At 40.0% G+C, this 24,636-nt stretch overlaps 2 protein-coding genes across 4 annotated transcripts; both read right to left on the bottom strand.

The window, feature by feature from the left end:
- Nucleotides 1-1,379: 1,379 nt before the first annotated feature.
- Nucleotides 1,380-7,365, bottom strand: LOC137965983 (microtubule-associated protein 70-5-like). Its single transcript, XM_068812409.1, has 10 exons — nt 6,962-7,365; nt 4,846-4,931; nt 4,469-4,534; nt 4,200-4,370; nt 3,952-4,122; nt 3,713-3,868; nt 3,468-3,614; nt 2,953-3,024; nt 2,247-2,852; nt 1,380-2,171 (listed from the first exon to the last, which is right to left on the bottom strand). The coding sequence occupies exons 1-10, from the start codon at nt 7,053-7,055 to the stop codon at nt 1,995-1,997; spliced, it is 1,746 nt and encodes a 581-aa protein (XP_068668510.1). The 5' UTR covers nt 7,056-7,365; the 3' UTR covers nt 1,380-1,994.
- An 11,445-nt stretch (nt 7,366-18,810) lies between these two features.
- Nucleotides 18,811-21,852, bottom strand: LOC137966143 (two-pore potassium channel 1-like). 3 transcript variants are annotated; one of them, XM_068812671.1, is made up of 5 exons: nt 21,387-21,852; nt 21,147-21,276; nt 20,965-21,064; nt 19,586-20,511; nt 18,811-19,086 (listed from the first exon to the last, which is right to left on the bottom strand). In XM_068812671.1, the coding sequence occupies exons 4-5, from the start codon at nt 20,482-20,484 to the stop codon at nt 18,924-18,926; spliced, it is 1,062 nt and encodes a 353-aa protein (XP_068668772.1). In that variant the 5' UTR covers nt 20,485-20,511; nt 20,965-21,064; nt 21,147-21,276; nt 21,387-21,852; the 3' UTR covers nt 18,811-18,923. The 3 variants fall into 3 exon arrangements, with proteins under 3 accessions (XP_068668772.1, XP_068668770.1, XP_068668771.1); XM_068812669.1 differs by having other exon boundaries at nt 21,147-21,282; XM_068812670.1 differs by lacking the exon at nt 21,387-21,852 and having other exon boundaries at nt 21,147-21,380.
- Between the last annotated feature and the right edge of the window lie 2,784 nt (nt 21,853-24,636).

Below are 24,636 nucleotides of genomic sequence, written 5' to 3' on the forward strand. Positions count from 1 at the left end.
GCTGTTCGCTGGCGCCATTGCTGGAAACTCGGACAATGAGCGCAAGTGCGCATGGACACATTTCCAAATTCAAACGGTATGTTATTTTTTATAATATTGTATTTACTTGTATTATATTGTGGTATGTTATTTTTATTTATCAAATTATTTTATGTCGTTTAATTTTTTATTTAATAGAATAAAAATATTTATTTTAATCAATTTATACCCATAATTGGCGATTTTCAATGTTTAGTTATTTTTTTATCTAATTACCAAAACTCAAAAATAAAAATAAATTATTATTATCAAAATTACACTAGAAGTAGTGGTGTATTGTATCGGACTCGATTCTAATCAAACCATATCGGCAAAAATGGAAAAATCAGTAATTTTGAAGATGAACTTGTCCACACTAATACCTATTTCGAAGATGAAGATCGGCAAAAATGGAAAAACCAGTAATTTTGAAGATGAACTTGTCCACACTAATACCTATTTCGAAGATGAAGATCATGTAGATACATAAAATGAAGATGAAAATCAAATTTTCAATTTGTTGACTAACCCCCTGAATGGAATGCACGTCGAGTTGGCTAACGTGAGATCAACCATGGCTAACGTGAGATCAACCATGTAAAGCTCGTCAACATGCATGTACCGGTAAAATGCTTCCACTTCCTCCCATTCATATAAAAAATCCCAGCTCCAGCCTCCTCTGATCCTTTCTCTCTCTCTCCACCATGGGTAACTGCATTCATCTCCTGTGCTCTGCAGCTCAAGATACAATCAAAGTAGTGGTGTTCAATGGCGGACAAGAAGAGTTCATGGCTTCCACAACAGTGGAGCAAGTCACCTCCGGCCCTTACAAAGGATACAACCTGGTTCACCATGCTCGACCCCACTTGCCGCTGCCGCCTGATGCGCAGTTGGTTTCCGGCGAGGTTTACTATCTCATGCCGAGTTTGGATCCCCCTTGCAGTCCCCCCCTGTTGCAGAGCATGGCCGGGAAGACCGGCTGCGGCGAGCAGATTAGAGTGGTATTAACCAGACAGCAGTTGGAGGACTTGTTGATGAAAGGGGGTGATCGTTTTACTGCAGAGCAGTTCGATTGTCAGTTAATGGAGAGATCTGAAGTTCAGCAGCGATGGAAGCCGACATTGACGACGATACCTGAACTGCAGGACTGTTAGGAGTTAGCTAGGGGAAACATTTCTAAATCTAAGTGTATATAAACATTTCTAAAGCTTTTTCTGTGAAGATGGAATTTTGGTGGATTTTGATCCAGTTTTGTCTCTCTTCTTTCTTATTTCTTCTAGCCAGACCTGACTTATTTGCACGTTCTGGTTTCTATTTTGGAATGACTAAAAATTATGTCTGATGTAAGGTCTTTGAAACCCAGACTTCCCCAATGTGAGCTCTTTGAGTTCAGTGTAGTTTCTGGCATGTAGTATTATACCCTGCAAGTTACCCAGGATCAGAACAGGCAACCACTGCAAGAGAGTACAAGCAGGCATCAAGCAGTTGCAGAAACTTTGTACAGGTAAAAAGCTTTACTCAGCTGGCACAAATTGAGCAAAGATTTATTTATAATCTACAACTTACTGATGTACAAACCCCTCACTTTCACCTCAAAAAGATCAGTGACCGAGTCTCAAATTGGATCTGGAGTAAAGAGCTGTTCAACTACATAGACAAGTGTACATCTTTGCTTTCTTTCAAGAGATCTTTACACAATTCAGAATGAGGGTTTTGCTTTCAACCGTCCAGAATCACATCCATCAGTTCTTTTACAAGCTCCAAAAGAAGCACTTATTTTTCTTTCATAGGTGAACCAACAATTTTCAGATAGGGAAAAACTCACTGCGTTATGACAGATTTTTAAATCGAAGACCCAAATTGCAGCTCCCAAGTTCTACCTATTGAGGTTTCAGAAATTGCTTAATGTTTCACCAACCTTCAAAGTCGCCAAACATCCAAAATAAAAAGCATCTGACTTCTGGGGACTCTAATATTCATCGAGCTGAACCTTGCACAGACCTTTTTAACACATTTGTATTCCTATTTTTCTGTTTGTTATCGTTGGACTTGGCCAATAATGCATCCTTTTCTCTAGCTGCTGCTTCTCTCTTCATCTTCTTGGCCTCTATTTCCATAGCCTTTGTCAATCCATCAGACTTCCTTTGGAGCATCTACAAAATATTGTGTGCATTAGCAGCAGAGAGAGAGAGAGAGAGAGAGAGAGAGAGAGAGAGGAGATTATATACCTTGATTTCATGTTCTTTGGCATTCAAAATTCCATCTTTCTCCTGACAGAATTTTCTTAAACTAATAACTTCCCTCTGTATCCTGTCATACAGGAAACCCGACACAAGATCTTCATTTCTGCTGTCCATGTTGCTCTTATTCTGGACACCCAATTCACCAATAACATTGACTTCGGTTTCATCTGACATTGGCATCTCTTCCGGACTAAAACTATCAGAATTTGTGTAAATATTTACATCACTTTCTGAGTTCTCCTTTCCACCATCATCCATAAATTTACTTTTGGAAGCCCATAAGTTCCTTTTAAACATATTTTCTCCTGTACCAAACTTAGTCTTGAGGCTACTCAATTGTTTAAATTGTCCAGGGGAGTTGGCAGTTTCAACTCCCACATTTGGCTGCTGCAATACAGAAGTTTTACTAATTGAAGCTCGTGGTTGAGATGATGACCTCTTCCTGGGTCCTGTCTTATTTGATAAGAATCCCAAGACATGCTCAGGTTTTTCAGTTTCATGGGATCCAGAAGAAGAGATTGGATTGCTTGAGAAACTCGCCACATGCTTTAATCCCTCCTCTAATGTTTTCAACCTCAGTCTTAGTTTATCCTGAAGCGCAAATAAATTTACATGAGTGAAGAGTTCAAAAGTTGGTAACTTTAGAAGGAGAATATGTATCACTGACACAATGAACAGTTCATTCTCTTACTTTGAGCTGTGCTTCAGCCTTTGCTGTTCTCTCTGACACAGTGAGCTTCTCCTTTAACCGTTGTATCTCACCCTAAAGAAAATTTAACTTGTGTCAAGACACAATCAGCTGAGATACATTTCAACCATTTTCAAACATTAAAATTTGGATTTGAACAATCTGCAATTTATATCATTCAATTCAGTGATTAGTCAAGTTAAAGTTATGTGAGTGTATTGGGGTGTTTCCTTATGGATGGCAGGCATTTGTCTCTGATTCCATGTACTGTTGTTACCAAGGCCAAAACTTATTTGGCTCATGATATTTGTTAAATTAGACTGCAAAATCATTCCAATGTTTTGTCTGCTAGATGGAAGCAAAAAAATTCTCACTCAAAGAGTGAACAACCAACACATGAGAAAATCAAGGGCATATTTGAGCATGCAGTGTATTTTGTAAATACTAATACATAGATAAAACAGAGAAACGCTCTTCAATCCTATCAGAAAAAAACTTTAAAAAGAAAAAGAAATCACCTGAAAGAACTTGCGTTCTTCAAGCCACTGTTTTACAGGCATGACTTTGTCATTGTCATCCTTCCACTCATTTGCCACAACGGTCGCCACTCGATTTGCTGACACTTTAACTCTGGCTAGCTCCCTCTCAAGAGTTCTCTTTTCTTCCTGAATGATCAAGTATGACTATGGTTAGAATATGTCCCACTCTCTCCTTGACATTAAAGAATGTATTGCTAATCATTTAGCTAACAAATCATATTTACATTCAATTCAGATATCAGACGTTGGTAATCACGAACACAATTAGCTGCAGCACCACCAGCCAGAATAGATTCCTCCAGTTCTCGAATAGTTTGACTAAGCTTCTCAACCTCAAGAACCTTTTGACGGTTAGTTTTATCAAGAATTTTATTTTCTTCCTGCAAGTTCATGAAAAAGTTAAGTGCTTTTGGCACTCAATGAATACCAACATCAAACTTAAGCAATGGGAGACGCCACTAACCTGAAAAATTTCTATTTGTCTTTTTAGCTCAAAGTTTTGATTTTGAATTTCTTCTACTATCAAAGCCCTTTCCATAGCACTTCTCAATATTTTTTCTGCCTCAACTAGAGCAGCTTCTTTTGACTTGGTAAGACGTTCCAAAGCTTTATTATCCTCATGTAGCATAGCAATCTACAAGAAAAAATAAGAGCTTGCAAGTTAAGGAGTTTAAAATAGTGTTGCTTTTGAAGGCTTTACTATATCAGTACCTCATTCTTGTACATTTTAATATCAGCTTCAAGTGGTGCAATAAAAGCCTCAAGCGGTAAAAAATCTTCATCCTTCTGAGTAGCATGGATTCTTCTGAGAGCTGCTTCAGCTGCAAATTGAGCAGCGAGTGCCTCCTTCTTCTCATTGATTAGTTTTTTTACTTCAAGATTCTGTGGTTCATTGAAATTTGGATATTGAAATCAGTAATCTATAAGTAACTAAAGGCGAGAATTTGATAGGAAAACGGCCAAATATTATCACAAGTTACCTTTTGTTCAAGAAGATTTTCAGTTGATTGGAGCTTCTCATCTAGTTTTTTGAGTTCATCTGTGCACTGCAGAAATAGGACAATGCAAATTAGTGGATTTTGGCAACTTAAGAGTTAGTATAGAAAATACTCCTAGAAAATGGCAAAAGCACTCAACATGTGGGGCTACAAAAAGAAATTCCATTAAGTGATTGAAGGGTCCTCCCATGAACTAGCCAAGGTCCTAAAACTTCACCAATGAAACAAGAACAACTGGTTCCTAATATAGATTGACAATCAGGTAAAATCATGAACAAGATGGCTAGTATATGTGTGGACAAAATAATGTTCTCTGCCTCTCTTCATTTGTGAGAAATCAATTACATGTGTATCAGTACCTCCTCCACTGCCTTATCTTTAAGAAGTTCTGTAACTTTTAATGCTTTTATTTCTGCATGGGCAACTCCAAGCTCCCTATCCTTGTCTGAGAAATGAGTTAAACCAAAGAGGATTGGAAATCAGTAAACAAATAAATATGTCAATTACTAATAGTAGCATATTTTCAGAAGATAATTCTGAAATTTAGAGAGGAAATGAAATTTCCTATTTACAGTTGTACTTTCTTTTTGAATTGTTGTGATCACAGTGGCACTTTCATAACATGAATACCTTAAAGAGGAATAGATTTCCTCTTCATTTTCTTTTCAGTCAAAGGAAAGGATTTGCTTCATTTTAGGAGAAGGCATGCTTCAAGCATCCTTTCAAAGGCAGAGAATTTCTATAAATTCAGACCAAAATTCAAAAAGCAATAGTCCTTGGAGATGGATATTGAGAAAGTGATATCTTAACAATGTGAACTGAAGCTGAAAAAACCTGCAAGCTCATTATCCCTGCATCAGTGTAACTCTGAAGCCATTGCAACTATCAAAAGGTTGTTATTCCAAAAGCTGAATTCGTGAAAAGATTTGAGAAAAGAGACATCTAGAAAGAAACTGAATGGACATCTTGACCATCGAAGCCATCAAGAACACAATATGCCGACCCTTTTTTCAGAAAAAAATGTTTATGTGGCCTTACAAAAGTGAATTGGAAGAAAAATAAGCACATATATAGAAACGTCCTAAATAGCAAGAACAAAAGAGAGTTTGCATGAGAATTCAAAAACCACTCCTTATTGGCCTCAAAGGAAATAGAGATAAAAAACATTCAACAATTCAAAGAGACTTCTGCCTGGGGAACTAAGAAAATAAAAAGAGTATAAAACCTCCTGAATTTTTATTTATGCTTGTGAAAAGATTTGCAGAAAGAAAGACATCTTGAAAGAAACTGAATGGGCTTCTTGATCGTCAAAACCATCAAGAACAAAACATGCCAATCCTTTTTGCAGCAAAATGTTCATGTGGCCTTAAAAAAAATGAATTGCAAGAAAAGCAAGCACATGTATAAAAATGTCCTCAATTGCAAGAGCAAAAAAGAGTTCGAATGAGAATTCAAAAGCCTTTCCTCATTTTACACCAAACAGAAGGCCTCCAAGAAAATAGAGATCAAAAACATATTCAACAATTTCAAGAGACTTATTCCTGAGGAACTAAGAAAATAAAAAGAGTAAAAAGCCTCCCGGTTCTATAAAAAAATGGACGAATGAGAAAAAGAGAAATGTTTCTTCCTGTAATTAAAAACTAAACAGCTAAACTAAAATTGAAACATTTACCCCATGACAAACTAGCAAGTAGAGAGAACCTTAACTCCAAAATTTTGTCAAAACGAAGAGCCAACCAAGCAATCAACCATTATAAAACAAGATGATTTTTATCCACTTATCTCTATCCAAAACAGAATTTAAAGCTGGAATCGAAGTTCAGACTAATGTGCTACCTAAAATCATTGAAACCTAAAATAAAACACGGCTAATAAATGAAACAGCCAAAGATAAATACAAAATTTACTTCACAGTGAAGTCGTAAGGGATCAGTTCTTCAAGACATAAAACTATGCACATAGTAATAAATATACTTAAATCAAATGCAGAGAAAGTGACTGGAGAAAGACTTAGTTACAGGACACAATGAAATGTGCAAAATGACTCTAAGAAATGGAAATTACAATAAATGAACTGAAAGCAGCATCAGGCCATAACCAAAAGATAGAAAGAGAGTACCATTGATCAAACCAGACAAATAACAAAAGAAGCATTTGTAATTCATTGCTAGAAACAATACAAGCAAAGAAAAACAGAGAGCAAACGATAAATAGTAATGGATAATGACCTTCAAAACAAAGCTAGAGACTGCAAAAAATGAAGTTCAAAAGAAAATGACCAAGCAAAATGAAAGGATAAGATACTACTGCCCGGAGATCTTGAAAAAACTAAAGCAACTACAAAAGTAAATTCCCAGGAAGATAAATTGCTGAGCTTGTCATCCAATTTAGGATAAAGGCAGTTTCCTTTAAAGCAATACACTTCGAAGCAAAAGTAGAAACAACAAAAACGGAGAAATCGAGCAGCCAATATACCCTTCAGCTGATTCTGCAACCTGTTGAGCTCTATCACAACAGGGTCTGAGGGAACAAAGTGCAACGGCTCCGCTCCCAATTCTTCCATATCCATTAGTCTTCACTGCTCCGAGGAAACAACCCGAGCGACCAATGTTTTCTCTGCCCCGAGCAAACAAACCAGATAACCAAACCTCCGGAGTTTCAACCAATTTAAGATATGGCTCTTCTTGGGAAGAGTCCATTTTCTAAGGAAATTGACCTTAAAAGAGACGGATGCGCTTCCCTTGCTGAGAAGCAAATCGAGAGCACAAATCCGCCGGCTAGCCGGCTCCATTGATAGCAACCGCTAATATTCCTGTCAACTGCATCAATTTTAAATACTTCTATCGAAAATCAAAAGGCAGACCCTTGCACCAGGATGAGACTCCCCAACCCATTTACAACGGTCTTCGACAGATTGTCACTTTTCATTATTTTATAAATATCGTTAACGAACGGGTCCATGGTTGGCAAGCTTTCCCTTGCAGCGCATGGTGACCCAGAGTCTCAGGTGGCGGCATGTTGAAAGCTTTGAAATGGGACCATTAGCAAGTACAACCAGACAATGGAGGAGCTTCTAAATTGGTTCTTTGCAAAAACCCCCGACTGATTTGGCACCCATGATTCTGATTTGGCCTGTCATACTCAAATCCATCTTCACATTTTTTTTTATCATTTTTTGAGTATTAGGCTCTTCTCAATCATATATTTTAAAATTAAGCTAGCTAAAAAAAGTAGCTTGCAAAAAATAAGGTTCGTTCTTGTTGAGATATCTTGTTTCTATTCTCTATCGTAGAAGCAAAAAGCTTTTTGAGTTCAGCTTGACTTTTTACAGTTATTCAAATATGTATTCTGTTTTTTCTATTTTTACTCAGACTATGAAGGGAAGAAGTGATTAAAAAATAATTCAAATAGGCCTTAACACTTTTTAGTGAGGCGGTTTCCTGAGTTATGCTCAGTGTGAAACTCGATCAGAGTAGCTCCATTTATGAGGGTCTCACATAAATGGACAAGCCTGATTACTTTTCATGCTGAAGCACCGTCAAGAAACGTCAAGAGAGAAAAACGAGCTACTACCATGTAATTTGTATAAATTAGAGAAAAAAAAGGTTTTGATTTACCCAGCAAACTCTAAATCAGTTTCAAGCCTAGTAGTTCTGTACTCATAAATGACCCAAAAATATAGGTCTTCATGTAAACAAGCTGCAACTAAAGTGGCATTTAATTTTCAAAAAAATAAGCTACAACCAAACACCTCATTGATAGAGAGAGAGAAAAAAAAAAACAAATAGAATGGAAATCTTTAGCCTCAAAAGAGTAGAACAAGACCTGCCCTAACAATTTTTTAAGAAGAGTATGGAAGAAAATGTCTTGGGTGCCAGCAGTTATAATAGTGTAGTTGATGGGACTCATTTCCAGGATAAGACCAAACCTGGGTTTGTATTCACTGCTTCACCCAGCTTTCAATAAAGTTTCTTCCACGGCAATTAGACCCATAAAGCATATAATCAATTGCCCTCCAACTGGAAAACACTTAAGATTGTCACAATCGCCATTGAAACTCTTGCTTGGTTCTTTCAATTGCTTAAACAAGAATCCCTCCTCAAACAACGCCACTTTATGATAGTCAATCATCGACATCATCCAGTTCCAAAGACGGTAAAAGAGAATACAAGACCAGATGCTGAAGTGGCTTGAAAGAACAAAGAAGAAAACAAAACAGATCCCCATCTTACCCTTGAAGAATGTCTGGCATAAGAAATATAGAAGACCCCCAGGCTGTGCTCCTCTTGACACCTTGCCATATGGCTCTCTCGGGAATTTTGACAAACAGTTGGTGGAGGTGGTGACAGTAGACAAGACTCCAACAACCCCTCAACAGAAGACTCCATGGCATCAAGAAAGCATTCCAGCATCAAATACATCAGCAAAAAAGCAGTGGAGACTATTATTCATGGCGTTGAATTGAAACATTTTGTGCTGTAATCAATTCGATTAATCAAAACCTTGATCTTTTTCTGCTGGTAGGTGAACTCTGAGCAAAAACTGATTCAATACCAAAACTGATCCTGAAACCGATTCAATGAATTATTATTCATTAAAATCCATGACGAGTCATGGCTTTCCACAATCTAATTACGAGGAATGCAGTAATTAAAATTGCTGCAGGAGGTTAGGTGAGAGAGTGATAATTTGGCAAAAAGAAATGCCCCGAATATCATCTAATGTGTTGTTGAGGAGTCATTTTCTTTTCCTATTATTGACATGGGAATGACACAATTATGCATACTAATGGGGCTTTTGTGCAACAGAAGCATCAATTTAGTCTGAATCAAAGAAACGTCTGATGGGAATCTTTAGTGACTCAAACCAACCAGTTAGGGAGGAGAAACTTGGGTTTTCTCTTGTCTGAGCTAGTAGGGAATTCAATTACATTTACAGAAAAAAAGGAAGGAGCCCAAGAGTTTCCCCAGGGGTTCTCAGCTTGGGAGGCTGCACCTACAAGTCCTCATACCGTAAGGTAAGTTGTAAGACCTACAAAGGCAAATAAATAAAATTTTAAATAATCTTGTTCCTTCTCTAACCTTACACAGGTTTTTGGGGTTAACCCATCTTTGTTTCGTCTAATATTTAAAGGAAAAACTTACTGTTAAATTTATATTTCAAGATTATATTTAAAAATACAGCATTTAATATATATTATTTTATCTTGACACAATTAAGAAACATAAAATAAAAATAAATAATTATAAATGATTAATTTTTTCAATTAAATAGTTTTCCATTTTAGGCTAGAAAAACCAAACCAGCAGCACCTTGCATACATGGATCCAATACTTCAGACCCATTTGATCAACAACTTAGAATTGGACCAACCAAATTAAAAATAGCCCAAGTTGACCCAACCGTAACTCGACTCAAATTCAACCATTGCCACACTTATCAACACTATAGCTTTATCAGGCCAAACTCAGAGCTGGGCGGGTCGGTCACGGGCGAGTCACCCCAACTCATGTCATGTCCTGTTCCAACTCGGAAGTTCAAGATACTGGGTTGGTTCCCAAAAAACACTGATACCTGAACACATATGGCAAGTCCACATCAAACCCAAATCTATTAATAAATATTTGTAAGAAAAAAAAAAACCATAAACATACCTAGAGTCAAAGACTTTGCGACGGAGGATACTAATGAATAACAACCAGTTTAATAGACATAAAAGAAATAACAAACACTTTCATCAACATTGGCGGTGATTTCCCCAACTTCGTGACCGTCGTGATCTACTTCTGGCCGCTGCTGCTCTCCACAGGCGCTGTTCCTGGCTGCGGTCGTGTTTTTCGGGCGGGTGACGCCGGGGGGGGAGCAGTTGGATTACGTCGCCGGGAAGCTGGAGGATGCGGTGCCGGAGGAGACCCAGAAATTGGAGTGATTCGAGGGGTTGGGATACAATGAATGTTGTCTCTCTCTCTCTCTCTTTCTCTCCGATGTTCTTGTCACTCTCGTCTTCTCTCTGGTTTCTCTGGTTTTCTCTGTCTGTGCAAGGAGGACGATGATGATGGTGACATAGGTTGTAAATTTGGACACAGGAATAATGCTCGTATTGTTTTCCGCGTTGCTGTCATTTTTTCTTTTATTTTCGCTTGTTTTTGCCATGATACGCATGGTGCTTAATACGCACAGGCTTCTTCATCGTCCTTGCTGTCTTTGTCCACGTAAGCCCTAAAATTCGGCTTTCAAAAACTTCGACCGTTAATCCTCCGTGCCCTATTTAACTCACACATGTGCGATGATCTTGCCCTGGGCTAGGTCTGAGAATCAGAGCCGTTGGTTTGGTGGGCCTACTTATTGACTGAAATGAGCTTTCCATTCGTCAAAATTATTTCTTGAAGAATTAACTCGGAACTAATGAACCTAAAAACTGTAACTCGGATGACTCAAATCGCTAAATGTAAGTGAGATATGTTGCAGTCAGGGGGTCTAACATAGGAGAATAAATGTCAGGTAGGTGGAGCTCGCCCTTAGGTTTGATTTCATTGAACCATGAATCAGTGGGTTCAACTCACTGATTCCATTGTCTCCCTCTTTCAAAAATGAAATAAAAATCTAATTAACTTAAACAAGATAGTTTTAAGGGGGTAGGTCAGACTCATCCTTTCTATTTTGGGGCAAAGTCTCCTCAACTCGCCCAAATGCAGCTCTAGATATGGGCAACCTGAGTTGACTTAAACGAAGAACCCGAGTTTTGAAAAACTCGACTCAAGCATCAACCAGGTATGGAAAATTTTTAGGCTGGAACCCGATTCCAATTTTAGGTTTGAGGGTCGAGGCTGAGTTGGAGCTCAAGTTTAAAATACTCAGATCAAGCCAAGGTGGAACACATGCAGGTTTGTCTACTCCATGAGAACAAAGTTGTCTGGCTTGGATCCTCATGCCTTCCTTCATTCTTCTTATAAAATCTTTAAATCTTGCATCGGATTCTTCTGTATCAGCAGTAAAGAGACTTCCACACCTCAGCAGCACCTCCAGAAGAATCCAGAAGGTGTCAATGGGTAATGTATTCCTAGAAAAGTCTAGAATACTGTATTCTCTACCATGTATTCCAGAAGGGTCTAGAATATACTCTGCAATGTATAAATACCTCATCATGTAAACAGATTCAACCAGGAGAGAAAAACTATCCACAATTGATTTTGGTATTCTATCATTCTCCTTTCCTTCTATCATGGTATCCAGAGCCGTGTAAGGACTCACGTCCGTCTTCACCAATGGCTGAATCCTCAAACCTCCCCACATTCTCCCTCCCATCTCCCTCCCATTTCCTCACTGTCAAACTCAATCACGAAAACTATCTGCTGTGGAAGGCTCAACTCCTGCCTTACCTCCACAGTCAGAATGCTTTCGGTTACATCGACGGTTCCATCGTTGCCCCCAAATCTCTCGTCGACACCCCCACCGATCACCTTTCCCCCTATTCCATTTGGAAACAACACGATCAAGCCCTCATGTCCGTCCTCATTTCTTCCCTCACCGAGCCTCTCATGGCCCATGTCGTCGAAGCCTCGACCTCCAGAGAAATCTGGCTCATCCTCGAAAGCCTTTTCGCCTCCAAATCCCAAGCTCGCGTGATGCAGCTACAATACCAACTCACGACCCTGAAAAAAGGGTCAGATTCCATCACCGACTATTATCAAAAAGCTAAAATCCTTCGCGATACGCTCGCGGCGGCAGGCAAGGTCCTCTCCTCCTCGGATTTCATCGCCTACCTGCTCACTGGTCTCGGAACCGATTTCGATTCGGTCGTGACCTCCCTCACCACCTGTATAGCTCCTCTTTCGCCCTCCCAGGTCTACAGCCACCTCCTCAGCCACGAATCCCGACTCCTCCATCACCAAACCCTCCTCCCGGCCTCCCCCGAATTTTCGGCAAACGCCACTGCCTGTCTCCCATCGAACCCCAGCACCAGAGGCAGGGGTTTCGACAGGCAAGGGTATCGCGGCAGAGGGGGCACCCGCAGTCGTGGGCGTGGTCGCTTCGGCGGTCGAGCCCCTTCTTCCCCTTTTTCCCCAAATCGCCCTCCTTATCAAATTTGTCACCGTCCCGGCCATATGGCCCTTCAATGCTACCACCGGTTTGATCATTCCTACCAGGCGGCCCCACCTCCTTCCTTAGCCGCCCATCTCACTTCTGCCCCTTTTTCTCACGCTCCTCCATCCCCTGCTCCTAGTCCTCCTGGTGACCCTAACTGGTATCCTGACTCGGCTGCGACTCATCACTTTACTCATAATTTTTCCAACTTATCCATCAATCCTACTGAGTATAAAGGCGATGATCAAGTTCGTGTTGGTGACGGTAATTCTCTCCCTATTCATCATGTTGGCAGTTCTGTTCTTCCTTCAACTTCTGGCAATCTTCTCCTTCCTCAACTTTATCATGTTCCGTCTATTTCTAAGAATTTAATTTCTGTTAGAAAATTTTGTGAAGATAATTCTGTATTTTTTGAATTTCATTCATCTTGTTTCTTTGTGAAGGATTGCCGTACCAAGAAAACACTTCTGCGCGGTCCTACTAGTCAAGGCTTGTATGTCTTCCCTCCCGCCACCTCTTCCTATCAAGCTCATACTGGGTCCAGAGTCTCTCCATTCCAGTGGCACGCTCGTTTGGGTCATCCTTCCATGCAATTAGTCCACCGCATCATCTCCAAGCTCTCTCTCCCAGTCAAGCGCTCTCCACAACCTGGGTTATGCTCTTCCTGCTGTCAAGCTAAACTTCATCAACTACCATATTCATCCTCTCCGTCTTGGACCACCGCCCCTCTCCAACTTTTGTTTGCTGATGTATGGGGTCCTGCCCCCACTGTGTCCAGGGGTGGTTTTCGATACTACCTCTCTTTTGTTGATGATTACAGTCGGTTTATGTGGATTTTTCCATTACAGTGTAAATCCGATGTTGTTAATGTATTTTTATCCTTCAAGTCTCAAGTCGAAAATTCATTTCATACCAAAATACGTGCCCTACAATCTGATTGGGGTGGCGAATTTCGTTCCCTTCATACTGTGCTACAGTCTCTTGGAATTTCTCATCGCTTGGCTTGTCCTTATGCCCACTCTCAAAATGGTTATGTTGAGAGGAAGCATCGACACATTGTCGAAACCGGTCTTGCTCTTCTTGCCCATTCCTTCGCCCCTCAGAAATATTGGTCTGATGCCTTCCTTACTGCTGCCTACCTAATTAATCGCTTACCCACTTTGGTGTTAGACCACAAATCTCCGTTTGAAAAATTGTGGAACCGTCAGCCCGATTACAATTTCTTGAAAACTTTTGGCTGTCTCTGTTGGCCTAATCTTCGTCCTTATAATCGGCATAAAATGGATTATCGGTCTCTTCCTTGTGTCTTTCTTGGTTACAGCCCTAATCATCATGGCTACTTATGCTATCATATCCCTACCTCTCGTATGTATGTCTCCCGTGATGTTCTGTTTGATGAAACTGTTTTTCCCTTTCAATCCTCCCCATCCCTCCCCTCTTCTCCAGTAACTACTCCTCTGCCCTCCTCGTCTCTCCCTCTACAACCCTCTACCACTACCATCCCCACTCCCATTACTCCTCATTCCTCCCCTGGTTCCACTGCACCTTCCCCTCCGCCTCTGACCCACCCACTAGACCCTCTTCCCCACTATTACCATTGCCCTCATCTCCCCCTCGTGAGCCTGCACTTCCCGAGTCTTCCGTCATCTCCTCTTCCCCCATTTCCCGTCCTCATCCCATGCAAACCCGATCCAAATCCAACCTCCATTTTCCCAAAATCCGGACCGACGGTACTGTTGCCTGGCCACCCCCTCAAGCCCTCCTCACATCCCGTGTCACTCCCGATGAACCCTCCTCTGTCACTGAAGCCTCAAAATACCTAGAATGGCGTCGTGCGATGCAACTCGAATTCGAAGCCCTTCTCTCCAACAATACCTGGACCTTAGTTCCTCCCTCCCCCTCTCAGCATGTTGTGGGCTGCCGCTGGATCTTCAAAACAAAATACCTCTCAAATGGCTCGGTCGAGCGGCGGAAAGCGCGACTTGTTGCCAAGGGATACAGTCAGCTCGAGGGTTTGGACTATTCTGAAACTTTCAGTCCAGTTGTCAAACCGACAACCATCAGGTTAGTTCTTTCCATTGCCCTCTCTAACAGTTGGTCGGTTCATCAATTAGATATTCAAAATGCTTTTCTTCATGGCACGTTGGATGAAACGGTCTTTATGTCTCAGCCCAGTGGCTTTGTTCACCCTCAATTTCCCACTTATGTCTGCAAGCTCAATCGTGCTCTCTATGGCCTTAAATAGGCCCCTCGTGCGTGGTATGCCCGTTTGAGCAGCAAACTCCTTGAATTTGGCTTTGTCATCTCCAAATCTGACACTTCTTTATTCATCTACCGCCATCAGTCTATTGTCTTGTATCTCTTAGTTTATGTTGATGACATTCTCCTTACTGGCTCCGATAGCTTTACCATTACTCAACTTGTTCAATTGCTCAGTGTTGATTTTCCCGTCAAAGATCTTGGTGATCTTCATTATTTCCTGGGTATTGAGTGTCACAGAACTCCGCATGGGATTTTTCTGTCCCAACGAAAATATATCCTTGATTTACTGCACAAGACCAATATGACTAATTGTAATCCTGTTGGCACTCCTATGTCTCCCTCCACTAAACTTTCTGCTTTTGATTCTACATCTATGGAAGATCCTTCTCTGTACAGGAGTGTGGTGGGCAGCCTCCAATATCTTCTCTTCACTCGACCTGATTTAGCCTTCTCAGTCAATCGTGTCTGTCAATTTATGCATGCTCCTTGTCTTTCTCATTGGCAATCTGTGAAACGGATCTTATGGTATTTGAAACAGACTCTGGATTATGGTCTGACTCTCACTTCTTCTCCGGCCCCTGTTTTGGCTGCCTTCTCTGATGCCGACTGGGCAGGATGCCCCGACGACCGCAAATCTACCAGTGGCTATTGTTTATTCTATGGCACAAATCTCATCTGCTGGAGTTCAAAAAAACAAACTACTATCGCTCGGTCCAGCACGGAGGCTGAATACAAGGCCTTGGCTCATGCTACGTGTGAGCTAGTTTGGGTCCAATCCTTATTGTCTGAATTGGGAATCTACTTATCTCAGCCACCCATTCTCTATTGTGATAATCTGGGGGCCACTTACTTATCTGTGAATCCTGTGATGCATTCTCGAACCAAACATGTCGACATTGATTATCATTTTGTTCGCGATCGTGTCCATAACAAGACTCTTCAAGTTTCCTTCCTTTCCAGTAAAGATCAGATCGCCGATGTCTTCACCAAGCCCCTATCCATCACCAGGTTTTGCACACTTAGATCGAGCCTCACAGTCCTGCCAGGCCTGCTGGGCTCGCCGGGGGGTATCAGCAGTAAAGAGACTTCCACACCTCAGCAGCACCTCCAGAAGAATCCAGAAGGTGTCAATGGGTAATGTATTCCTAGAAAAGTCTAGAATACTGTATTCTCTACCATGTATTCCAGAAGGGTCTAGAATACACTCTGCAATGTATAAATACCTCATCATGTAAACAGATTCAACCAGGAGAGAAAAACTATCCACAATTGATTTTGGTATTCTATCATTCTCCTTTCCTTCTATCATTCTGAATTGAGAATCCCCTCTTTATCTTCTTCTTCTTCATCGTCTTCGTCTTTGTCTTCTACGTTTATTTGTAATTCTTTCAGTTCTTCTTCCCCCATTGCCAAATTCTCACTTCTTCCTCGCCTAGAAGCTCACCACGGGCCAAGCTGTTTCTTCGGTCGTCTCCTTCTGGGGAGCCAAAACATGGGGAACTTCGTCGTGGAGGGAGTTGTTCGAGGGAAAGACGAAACCGGGGCAACAGGATACGATGAAAAGGATGGCATTACAGAGGAGGAAAACCACCGTCTTGTTCATGTAAGCTTGTAAGAAACCTGAGACAATGGAAGAGAGAAAGATGTCGATGGACGTAAGGGAGCTGGGCAGCCATGACAGGTCGGAAAACAGCTGAGACGAGAGCAAGGACTTCAAGGGTTCTTCTAAATTTCTTGAGCTTGATCAGGGACTGGAGCTCGTGGTTGCTGCTCTGCATCTTTGGAGGAAGAAAAAGGTGACCGGGAGAAGGCGGAGGACACTCTTATATATTAACAACGTGCCTGTTTGCTATAGTTGAAGTGAAATTACGGAATTGGCTTTGCCAAAACCAAGGCTGATGGTTGATGGAATAGACCAAGATGTTTCCATGAATTAAACTCCCGAGGGATTGGTTTGTAGCACTAAATGATTTAGGTTTGGAGTTATATAATCTAACTAAACTTGAAGTGATGATGATTACTAAAGACTTTTAGGGTTTTGATTGGATTAGTTGATTCAATTGGATTTGATAAAATGGGTTCTTCTCATTCATTCTAAGCAAATTCTCCCCATGAAAAAATGCTAGACTGATCGGTTGAATTGGGCATGGAACCTTATCAGAGTCAACTAATTTCTTCTTGCTCGCTTAGGTCATCCACTAATAAGAACTCGTGTTTCTGAAACATATTTCCAGTAGATTGTTTGTTATTCCCCCCTGAATGTTTCTGGAGGGGTTTCATATGTTTTAGTAGCTGAATGTTCCAGCCCATTTCTCTCTGGGAGTTTTTCCTTGTTTTCTTCAATTGATTCTACGTTTTATTCATCTTGGCGTATCGAATGGTTTTTCTCTGTAGGTCAATCCCACAATTTTCCATTGCACAAATCTTTCGAGCAATCCACCATCAGTATTACAGTAGTTGGAGCTTCCGGTCACCTTGCAAAGATGTGTATAGATGGCGGGAAAGAAACCAAAATCACTATAAAAGAAATTAAAACTCTTTCGAGAACACCCTACTTTGACCACAGATAACGGAGTTACCTTTAGGAAGATTAATCAGAGCTGGATTTTTGGAGATCGTGACCTTTCTTCGTCTAGCTTCGTCAGTTCGTTAGAAAAAGCCCCAAGTCGTAAAGATGTGGGAAACAAAAGGAATGCAGACTCCCGGCTACGCGGTTTATAAAGTGTCGGCTTCGGGAAGATGATGGAGGTGGACCCCACACAACGCAAGCTAAGCGGGTCTCCCGCCAAAATCAAATTTCAGTTGCTTACCACCGCAACAACCGACAAATAATTACATGGATTACCAAACACGGTTTTTTATTCAGACTTTCGACTCAATCAACCCAGTCGGATTGGGACTCGCGAGTCCGGTGACTCGGGGCACGTAAGAAGAGATTTGGCTGAGTCCTTCCCTGTGAATTGACCCTTCCAAAGTAAAATCCAATTTTGCAGATAATCGTTGGTGCTTCTCCTTGTTACTCATCCTCCGATGCTGAAGACAATCATCGTCGTCCGAATGGTTACAAAGTGTATGAACAATTTTAGGACGATTGTATTCCTTACCATTCTAGTCCAAGACTATGATGATAGATTCTCAAGCCCTAGAAGAAGCCCTATGTTCAAAACACGATGCCTAAGCCATATAGTTGTTTCGGATTAGTCGAGACTGAAGAGGTATTGCAGATTTGAAATGGCGTTGAATGTCGTCCTTTTAGTTCATCGCGAACACCTGCTATCCTAGAGACTCACATTTCGTCCAGTCCCCAAAGGCGGGTCTTCTCATGGCATATTTCAGAGATGCTGGTTTAAGTAAACGAGCTAGTTCACGAACCATCGCTCGTTCAAGTTTGGCTTGTTTACTTAAAAGAATCAAGAACCCTATCTCGAATTCAGTTCGAGATCGGGTTTATTCAAACCAAACCGAGCCGAGATGAACCTATTTACGAATCGGCTCTGTTCGATGCCATCCCTACCATTACCTTATTCTTCTTTTCTTATCTCCAAATTCGCGTTTCTTTTCTCCAAATTCGTCACTCTTCTCCTCCTAAAACTTTCTCTCCACAACTCTTCTTCTTCTTCTCACCCCTTAATCCTCTTTTGACATATAATTATCTATATAAAATCTTTTTATTGATGTCATAAAACGGCTCGAACAATGAGGTTTTTTGCTATAACTAGAACCTCTCTTGCAATTTTACCTTTTACTTGTTTGAGTTTGAAGAATACACTTAAATCGAATAAACAATTAGGTCACTCTGTTACTGGGATTAGCCAAATACAAATGTAGAAGAATTCCACCTGTTGGAATCTTAATTAATTACCTTAAAGTTGATTGTTTGGTGTTTAGAAGATTATCTGAATGCTTTTAACCTTTTCTTAAGCTTCCGATTGGTAGCTTAGTGAGCCATTGTTAAACATTTCTGAACATTGTTGAACATTCAAACCCTGGTTAAACTGCATTTGCACAGGGATATCAGTAGTGGTAATAAAGAGTTATTTTCATCAGTAAGAAGGTAGACAAAGAAAACAAAAAAAAAAATTAGTAGATTTTAGCTTCCTCTTGAAGATGATTGTGCCAGAAGTATATCAGATGCTGTTAAGGTCCCAGATTGGTCAACATCTAGCCCATCAAACTCCTCCAATACAAGTGCAATATCTTCTTGACTAATCTTTCCCATCTCTTTGAGCTTAAATACAACAAACTCTGCCGCACTGAGGAAATAACAGAAGAAATATCATGATCAGAATTTAGGATGGAATTAGCAAACAGAAGTAAATGAAACAAAAATGCTCAACAGGCTGAACCAGTTTGATAACTGATTGATTCCCAGAGACTCTATACTTGATTTGGTTAGAAACAGAGACTTGTTGACTGATGAGTGTTTTATTTATGATTGAGTTGACTCGTTTCAGCCAAATCTTGTTCATTGATTCCCAATTGTCCATAGAAGGGGCATGAAGAGTGAGAGAACTAAATAATGAATCAAATTGTCCATACAACAAATTAAAACTAATTTCTTTCCTGGTTTCTTGTCAAGTGAGCTAAAATGGAGTTTCAGCTGAGTACACCTGAATTCAGATGCAGATGCAAGAACACACTAAGAAACAATATCTCAAACAATCCCTTGTATTGCAACTAAAGGAAAAAGGCTAAAATTAAATGTTTAGAACCATCAACCATATCTCTACTTTATGATGACAACTGCTTTACCTGACAACTCCATCGTCATCAAGATCAGCAGCTTCAAGATCTACACTTGTCATCTGTCTTGTAAGAACCCATTTGGCCAGTGATTGCTGCCGTTTTTCAGTATTCATCTCTGCCATGTAAAGAAAGAACTGAGCTACAAAAATAGTACTTGCCAGTATCCAAAATATGGCAAATATTCTTCCTCCTTGAGTTGAAAAGCTCTTATCCCCATAACCCAATGTTGTAATTGTGGAACAGACACAATAAAAAGAGTCAACTAGGTCCAGCTTCTCAAACTCAAATAGAAATATTGTCCCAACAACTATCAGAATGACAAGAACAATTGTCACCATCAGAAATTTATATTTCCTCCTGTGTGTTTCCAGTTCTTTGTCAATCTCACTGGCTCCCACTTGCCGGCGAATGTTCACAGCCTTAACAAATAATAATTCTTGTTTTTCAACAAGGTAATCTGCTGCTTTACTAAGAATCATTCCAACAAGTGCCATTCCACTAAACACAAAAGCACAAGCCAGAAGCTTTGTTGCAACACTGTTGGGAACAAGGTCTCCATATCCAACTGTGGTCATTGTTACAATGCAGAAATATACAGCATCAATGACACCATTTGTTTTGTGGCCTTTGACTTGTTTTCTCACTAAGTAGAAGCAGAGGGTGCCTAGTCCAAGATACATGGCTAAGGCTACAGTCACTTGCCTCAAAGAGGGATGGAGCTTCTGTAGTATGTTTTGGGGAACTAGGGAGGATAAGCCGCCTCGATTCTTCTCCACAGTGATGTTCTCCTTTGGAGGAGCACTTTTACACCGACGATACCTTCTCATCATGTTGGAGGTTTTCTGCTTCTGCTTTGAGGGGCTTGCAGGGTCTACAGAACCTGAAAGCAAGGGTACTTTTGCCATATCCTGGGTCAGAGCACATTAAGGGACCTGCAATTGTTGAAATGGGCAGATGAGCAGGAGAGAAAATTATTCGAGCATACTCTGTAGCGGACAAGTTACGCACAATTTTTTTTTTTTTTGCACTAGTGAAAATCAGCTCGTAGGTGACTTAATTTCAACAAAGTCATCTGGTTATGCTATTTACTATTAATTGTGCTGAAGTTTTCCTTGAGCAAGAGAGATGACAGAAAAAAATGAAACTTCTCATGAGAGCTGAGGGAAAAAAGGTGATAGAACTGTACACGGGAAAAAACGAGATCAAATGTTGATCGGGTAAAATCCGTAAACCTTCGGCCGTTGTTCATGGATCTAATTATTTCATATTGTTGCATTTACTTGAAGAAGCTAAAAATTTCAGGGCGAGCAGGACGCAAGACCAAATTCTTGGATTCAAGAGGAGGAAACCAAACATGACAAGAAAATAAAGGAAGAGATTCTTACGAAGTTCAGATGGAGTCCATAAGCCCGAGATCCGATGCTATTATCCACAACTTGGTTCCTCTGTCTTGAGTGTCTCTGTTAGAAACAATTTGAGAAAATCCTGGAAGTTCTGCCGTCAGTAGAGAAGTCGAATGACCAAAATACCTAACTCTTATCTATATTGACACAGAAAATCAGTATACCTGTTCCAGAGCAATAATTCCCGGGGGAAAGGAGGTGAAGCAGTGGGATGACGGATCGAGAACCGTGAATGATGATCCAAGTGTTGGAATGGGCCTTTTGGCGCAATGGTTAGTAACACCAAGAAACTGTCTGATCCTTCAGAGTAAGAAAAACGGCTCGGATCAGCATTAAAAAGGAATATCAGGCGGCACTACTTTTAAGAGTTTAGGTGTAATCTGAGAAATTGGACAGCCCATCACCTGACCAGGTCTGGTTCAATAAGAAAGCTGGCGAATTTTTGTAGAAATTCCTTCGGTCTGTGTTCTGTTATATGTAAAACGACACAGAAGGCGGGGTCTCTCTGTCACGGGGACAAGAGCAGGCAAGTTGGTCCTCTGTAGTGTAGAAATTCCTTCTAATCTCGCTTTCCATATCGAATGGCCGACAGAGACGATGGAGGACGGTGTCTTCCTATCGTGTGTTAGTTAACATGAATCAGGAGATGAAGTTTGCTCGTATTATTTCCAATTCATATTAATGAATCAGAGGAATTCGAAGATGACACTCAAGGTATTCCCGGAATCAGGAATCCTTAGTGTTTTTTCGATTCGTCCGGATGAACCGACGGACGCGTCGTCACTCTCTCCGGAATTTTTTTTCCTTTTTCTCTCGCTCTCTCCTTCTTCCTCTGGCATTTTCTACTCCCTCTCGGCCTCCGTCCGAAAATTTCTTTTTACCCTGCCGAAAAAGAAAGTTTGTCCCTCCGCTCTCAGTACCACGCATAATTTCCGAGAAGATGAGCATCGGTAATGCAATGTCGGCAGACCGAAAAAAGTTAAAAAAAAAAAAAAAACCGTTTCGTCTCCATTGATGAAATCCGAGTTTTTTTTAAAAAAATTCCATGTTTATCTCAACACGAAGGGTAAATTTGGTTCCTAAATATAAACATCTCGTCTTGTGGGTCATTTCCGAACACGCATCCCTTTCATGTCTGGAGCTGTATTATCCCTTCGCATAACATTGAATAGCAGAAACGGCAATAAACCAAGAGGCAAACAGTAGTAAGTCCTTAATAAATGGGTCTTTCAATCGTTGTTGGATTTCATATCTGCCCATTACTGCACAGTGATTTGATCGTCTTTGCCTTACGTCGGTGACTTCAAATTTTGTCCAAATCCGATCAAATGGTCACTAGCACTTGTGCCTGCCGGTGTTTGACGAGACAGGAAAAAGTTTTCCCACGCAGTCAGTTTTTTGTGTATGCGAGAAACAACTCACAAGCAAGCAACCCTCCTGAAGTAGTCTTGGTTGATTCCTGGAACACATCTCCCCTTCTCGTCTTTGAAGCTGAACTCGACCTTCCGTTAAGTTCACACAAAATTCAGAATATATGTTTTGCGTGTGGAGGAGAAAGCGAAATAATCTGCCCAGACGGAGAGTGGACGTGAGAGTTCATCAATCCTAAAATCCTTTTTCAGCTCTGCTTTGTGGTAGAAGGAGAGCTACTGAGAGATGAAACCATTATTGTCATTATTTTTTTTATAATTAATTATGTGAACAGGCTCACATAATCACTGTATTAATGTACAATAAATTGTAATAATTAAATAATATAATGTCTAATTTAATTAATTAATATATTTTAATAATGTATTAAATTAATTATTAGTGTAGTAATTATGTTTGTTTTACTTTATTTATTTGGTGTTTAGGTATTATATTTTATTTAAGTATATTATTACAAGTTATTCCTTTTCTTATTTTTGTTATATTTCTCATTTTGGAAATTATTTTTCAGTGTACATAAACTCGTCCACATTGTGTTACCTACGGGCCTCTTATTGCACCCCGAGGAACAGTGAAAATGAATTAGATTGCACTATCTGTTACCCAAAATCATCAGGTTAATTTACGCACACGAGGAAAAGCTTGCTCTGATGTAAAATGAGTGAAAGTGAATTCCGAGGATTCACCCAGTTCATTCATTTTCACTCGCTCGCACAACACTCTATTTCCCAACCCTCATCGCTTTCGTCTTTCGCCCTTTGCTGTCTCGATGTGATGTCGTGCTACCTCCTCTCGCCATCTTGCCGTGTTGTTGTGCCCTCAAAGCTAAACCCTTTCGCGGTTTCAAATCCTTTCTTTCTTTCCCCTTTTAGCTGCTTCAATTTTCCTCTTTTGGCTTTGATTTCCCTAAAAAAATCTCCCCATTCGGCTTCAATTTCCCTTGAATCCCCCCTTTCGATTTTCCCTAATTTGTTATAATTAATTAAACTAATAATTTTATTTTACTTCGTAATTATATTATTAATTTATACTATAATAAAATCTATCTTATGTTATTAATAAAATACCATCATAATTAATTTACTATATTTATTATTGTTAATAATATATTAAATTACTAATTTAAGAGTGATAATTAAGATATTGCTAATGTAAGAATTTGATCAAGTATCTACACATTATAAAAGTAAATATTTTTGTTTAAGTATTCTATATTTTATAATTAATTAAATTAACAATTTAACTTTAACTCATAATTATTGTATTAATTTAAACTAAACTACAATCAATCTTAATTTATTAATAAAATACCCTACTTAATTATTTATTATATTAATACATTTTAATATTATATTAAATTACTAATTATAAAATTAACCATGTTTGTTTAAGTTTATTATTAGTTTAGGTATATTATAAAAAGTCAGGCGTTCTCTTGTTTCCGTTACATTTTTTATTTTTAGCACTAAGACAAGAAATGAGGACACTAACCCTAAAACGTGATTCACCTTTCCATTTCACTTTAAGTCAATTCCGGCGTTCGTCATCCCATACCCTTCTTTCTTCCGATTGTCATCTGCAGAAAAGCATCTTGACTTGCCCTCCTGTACTAACAAGCATTGTCCGACGTCTTCTTCACGCTGCAATCCGTGTTTTTTTTTATTCCAAGGGCTCCCAGCCTGAATTTTAGACGTCCGTCTATCTCTGCTTGGACATTTCGCCAAACAGCTTGTGCGCAAATAGCGATAGCAGAAAGCATTGGCCCATTCCGCTGCAAGAATTAGAGATACCCAATAAAAAACTGTTTCCTGCAAATCAAGTTTGGGATTTGACAGAATTATCATCAAATCTTTACTTCAGACAACATATTTCTTGTCTCCAATCTGTTCGATACAATGCCCAAACCAGCAGTGCGATCCTCTGCCAGCCTGAGTGGATTTTGGTATCTGCCATTATGTCTTCGGACATATCGCCGACAGCTTGAGCGCAATAGAAAGCGCAGAGGGTATTCAGCAAGAACCAAACACAGAATCCTGTGAAAAGGGAGCCATGAAATCATGTGATCAGCAGAGTTAACAACGTCTGCAATACGAAATTTGAGAATCATTCAACCAGCAGTCTCTACCCTTTCTTTCACTCAAATCAAATCTTGACCTATCGTTGGAAAATCTTCTAACATGGCTAAAGTTAAAATTCTTTCTCCGATTCTGTCCCAGACATGAT

The sequence above is a fragment of the Aristolochia californica genome, unplaced genomic scaffold, assembly GCF_029961685.1.
Source record: "Aristolochia californica isolate CCGP_79_NKW_82.1479 unplaced genomic scaffold, dmAriCali1.0.hap1 SCAF_5, whole genome shotgun sequence".
NCBI classification, from domain to species: domain Eukaryota; kingdom Viridiplantae; phylum Streptophyta; class Magnoliopsida; order Piperales; family Aristolochiaceae; genus Aristolochia; species Aristolochia californica.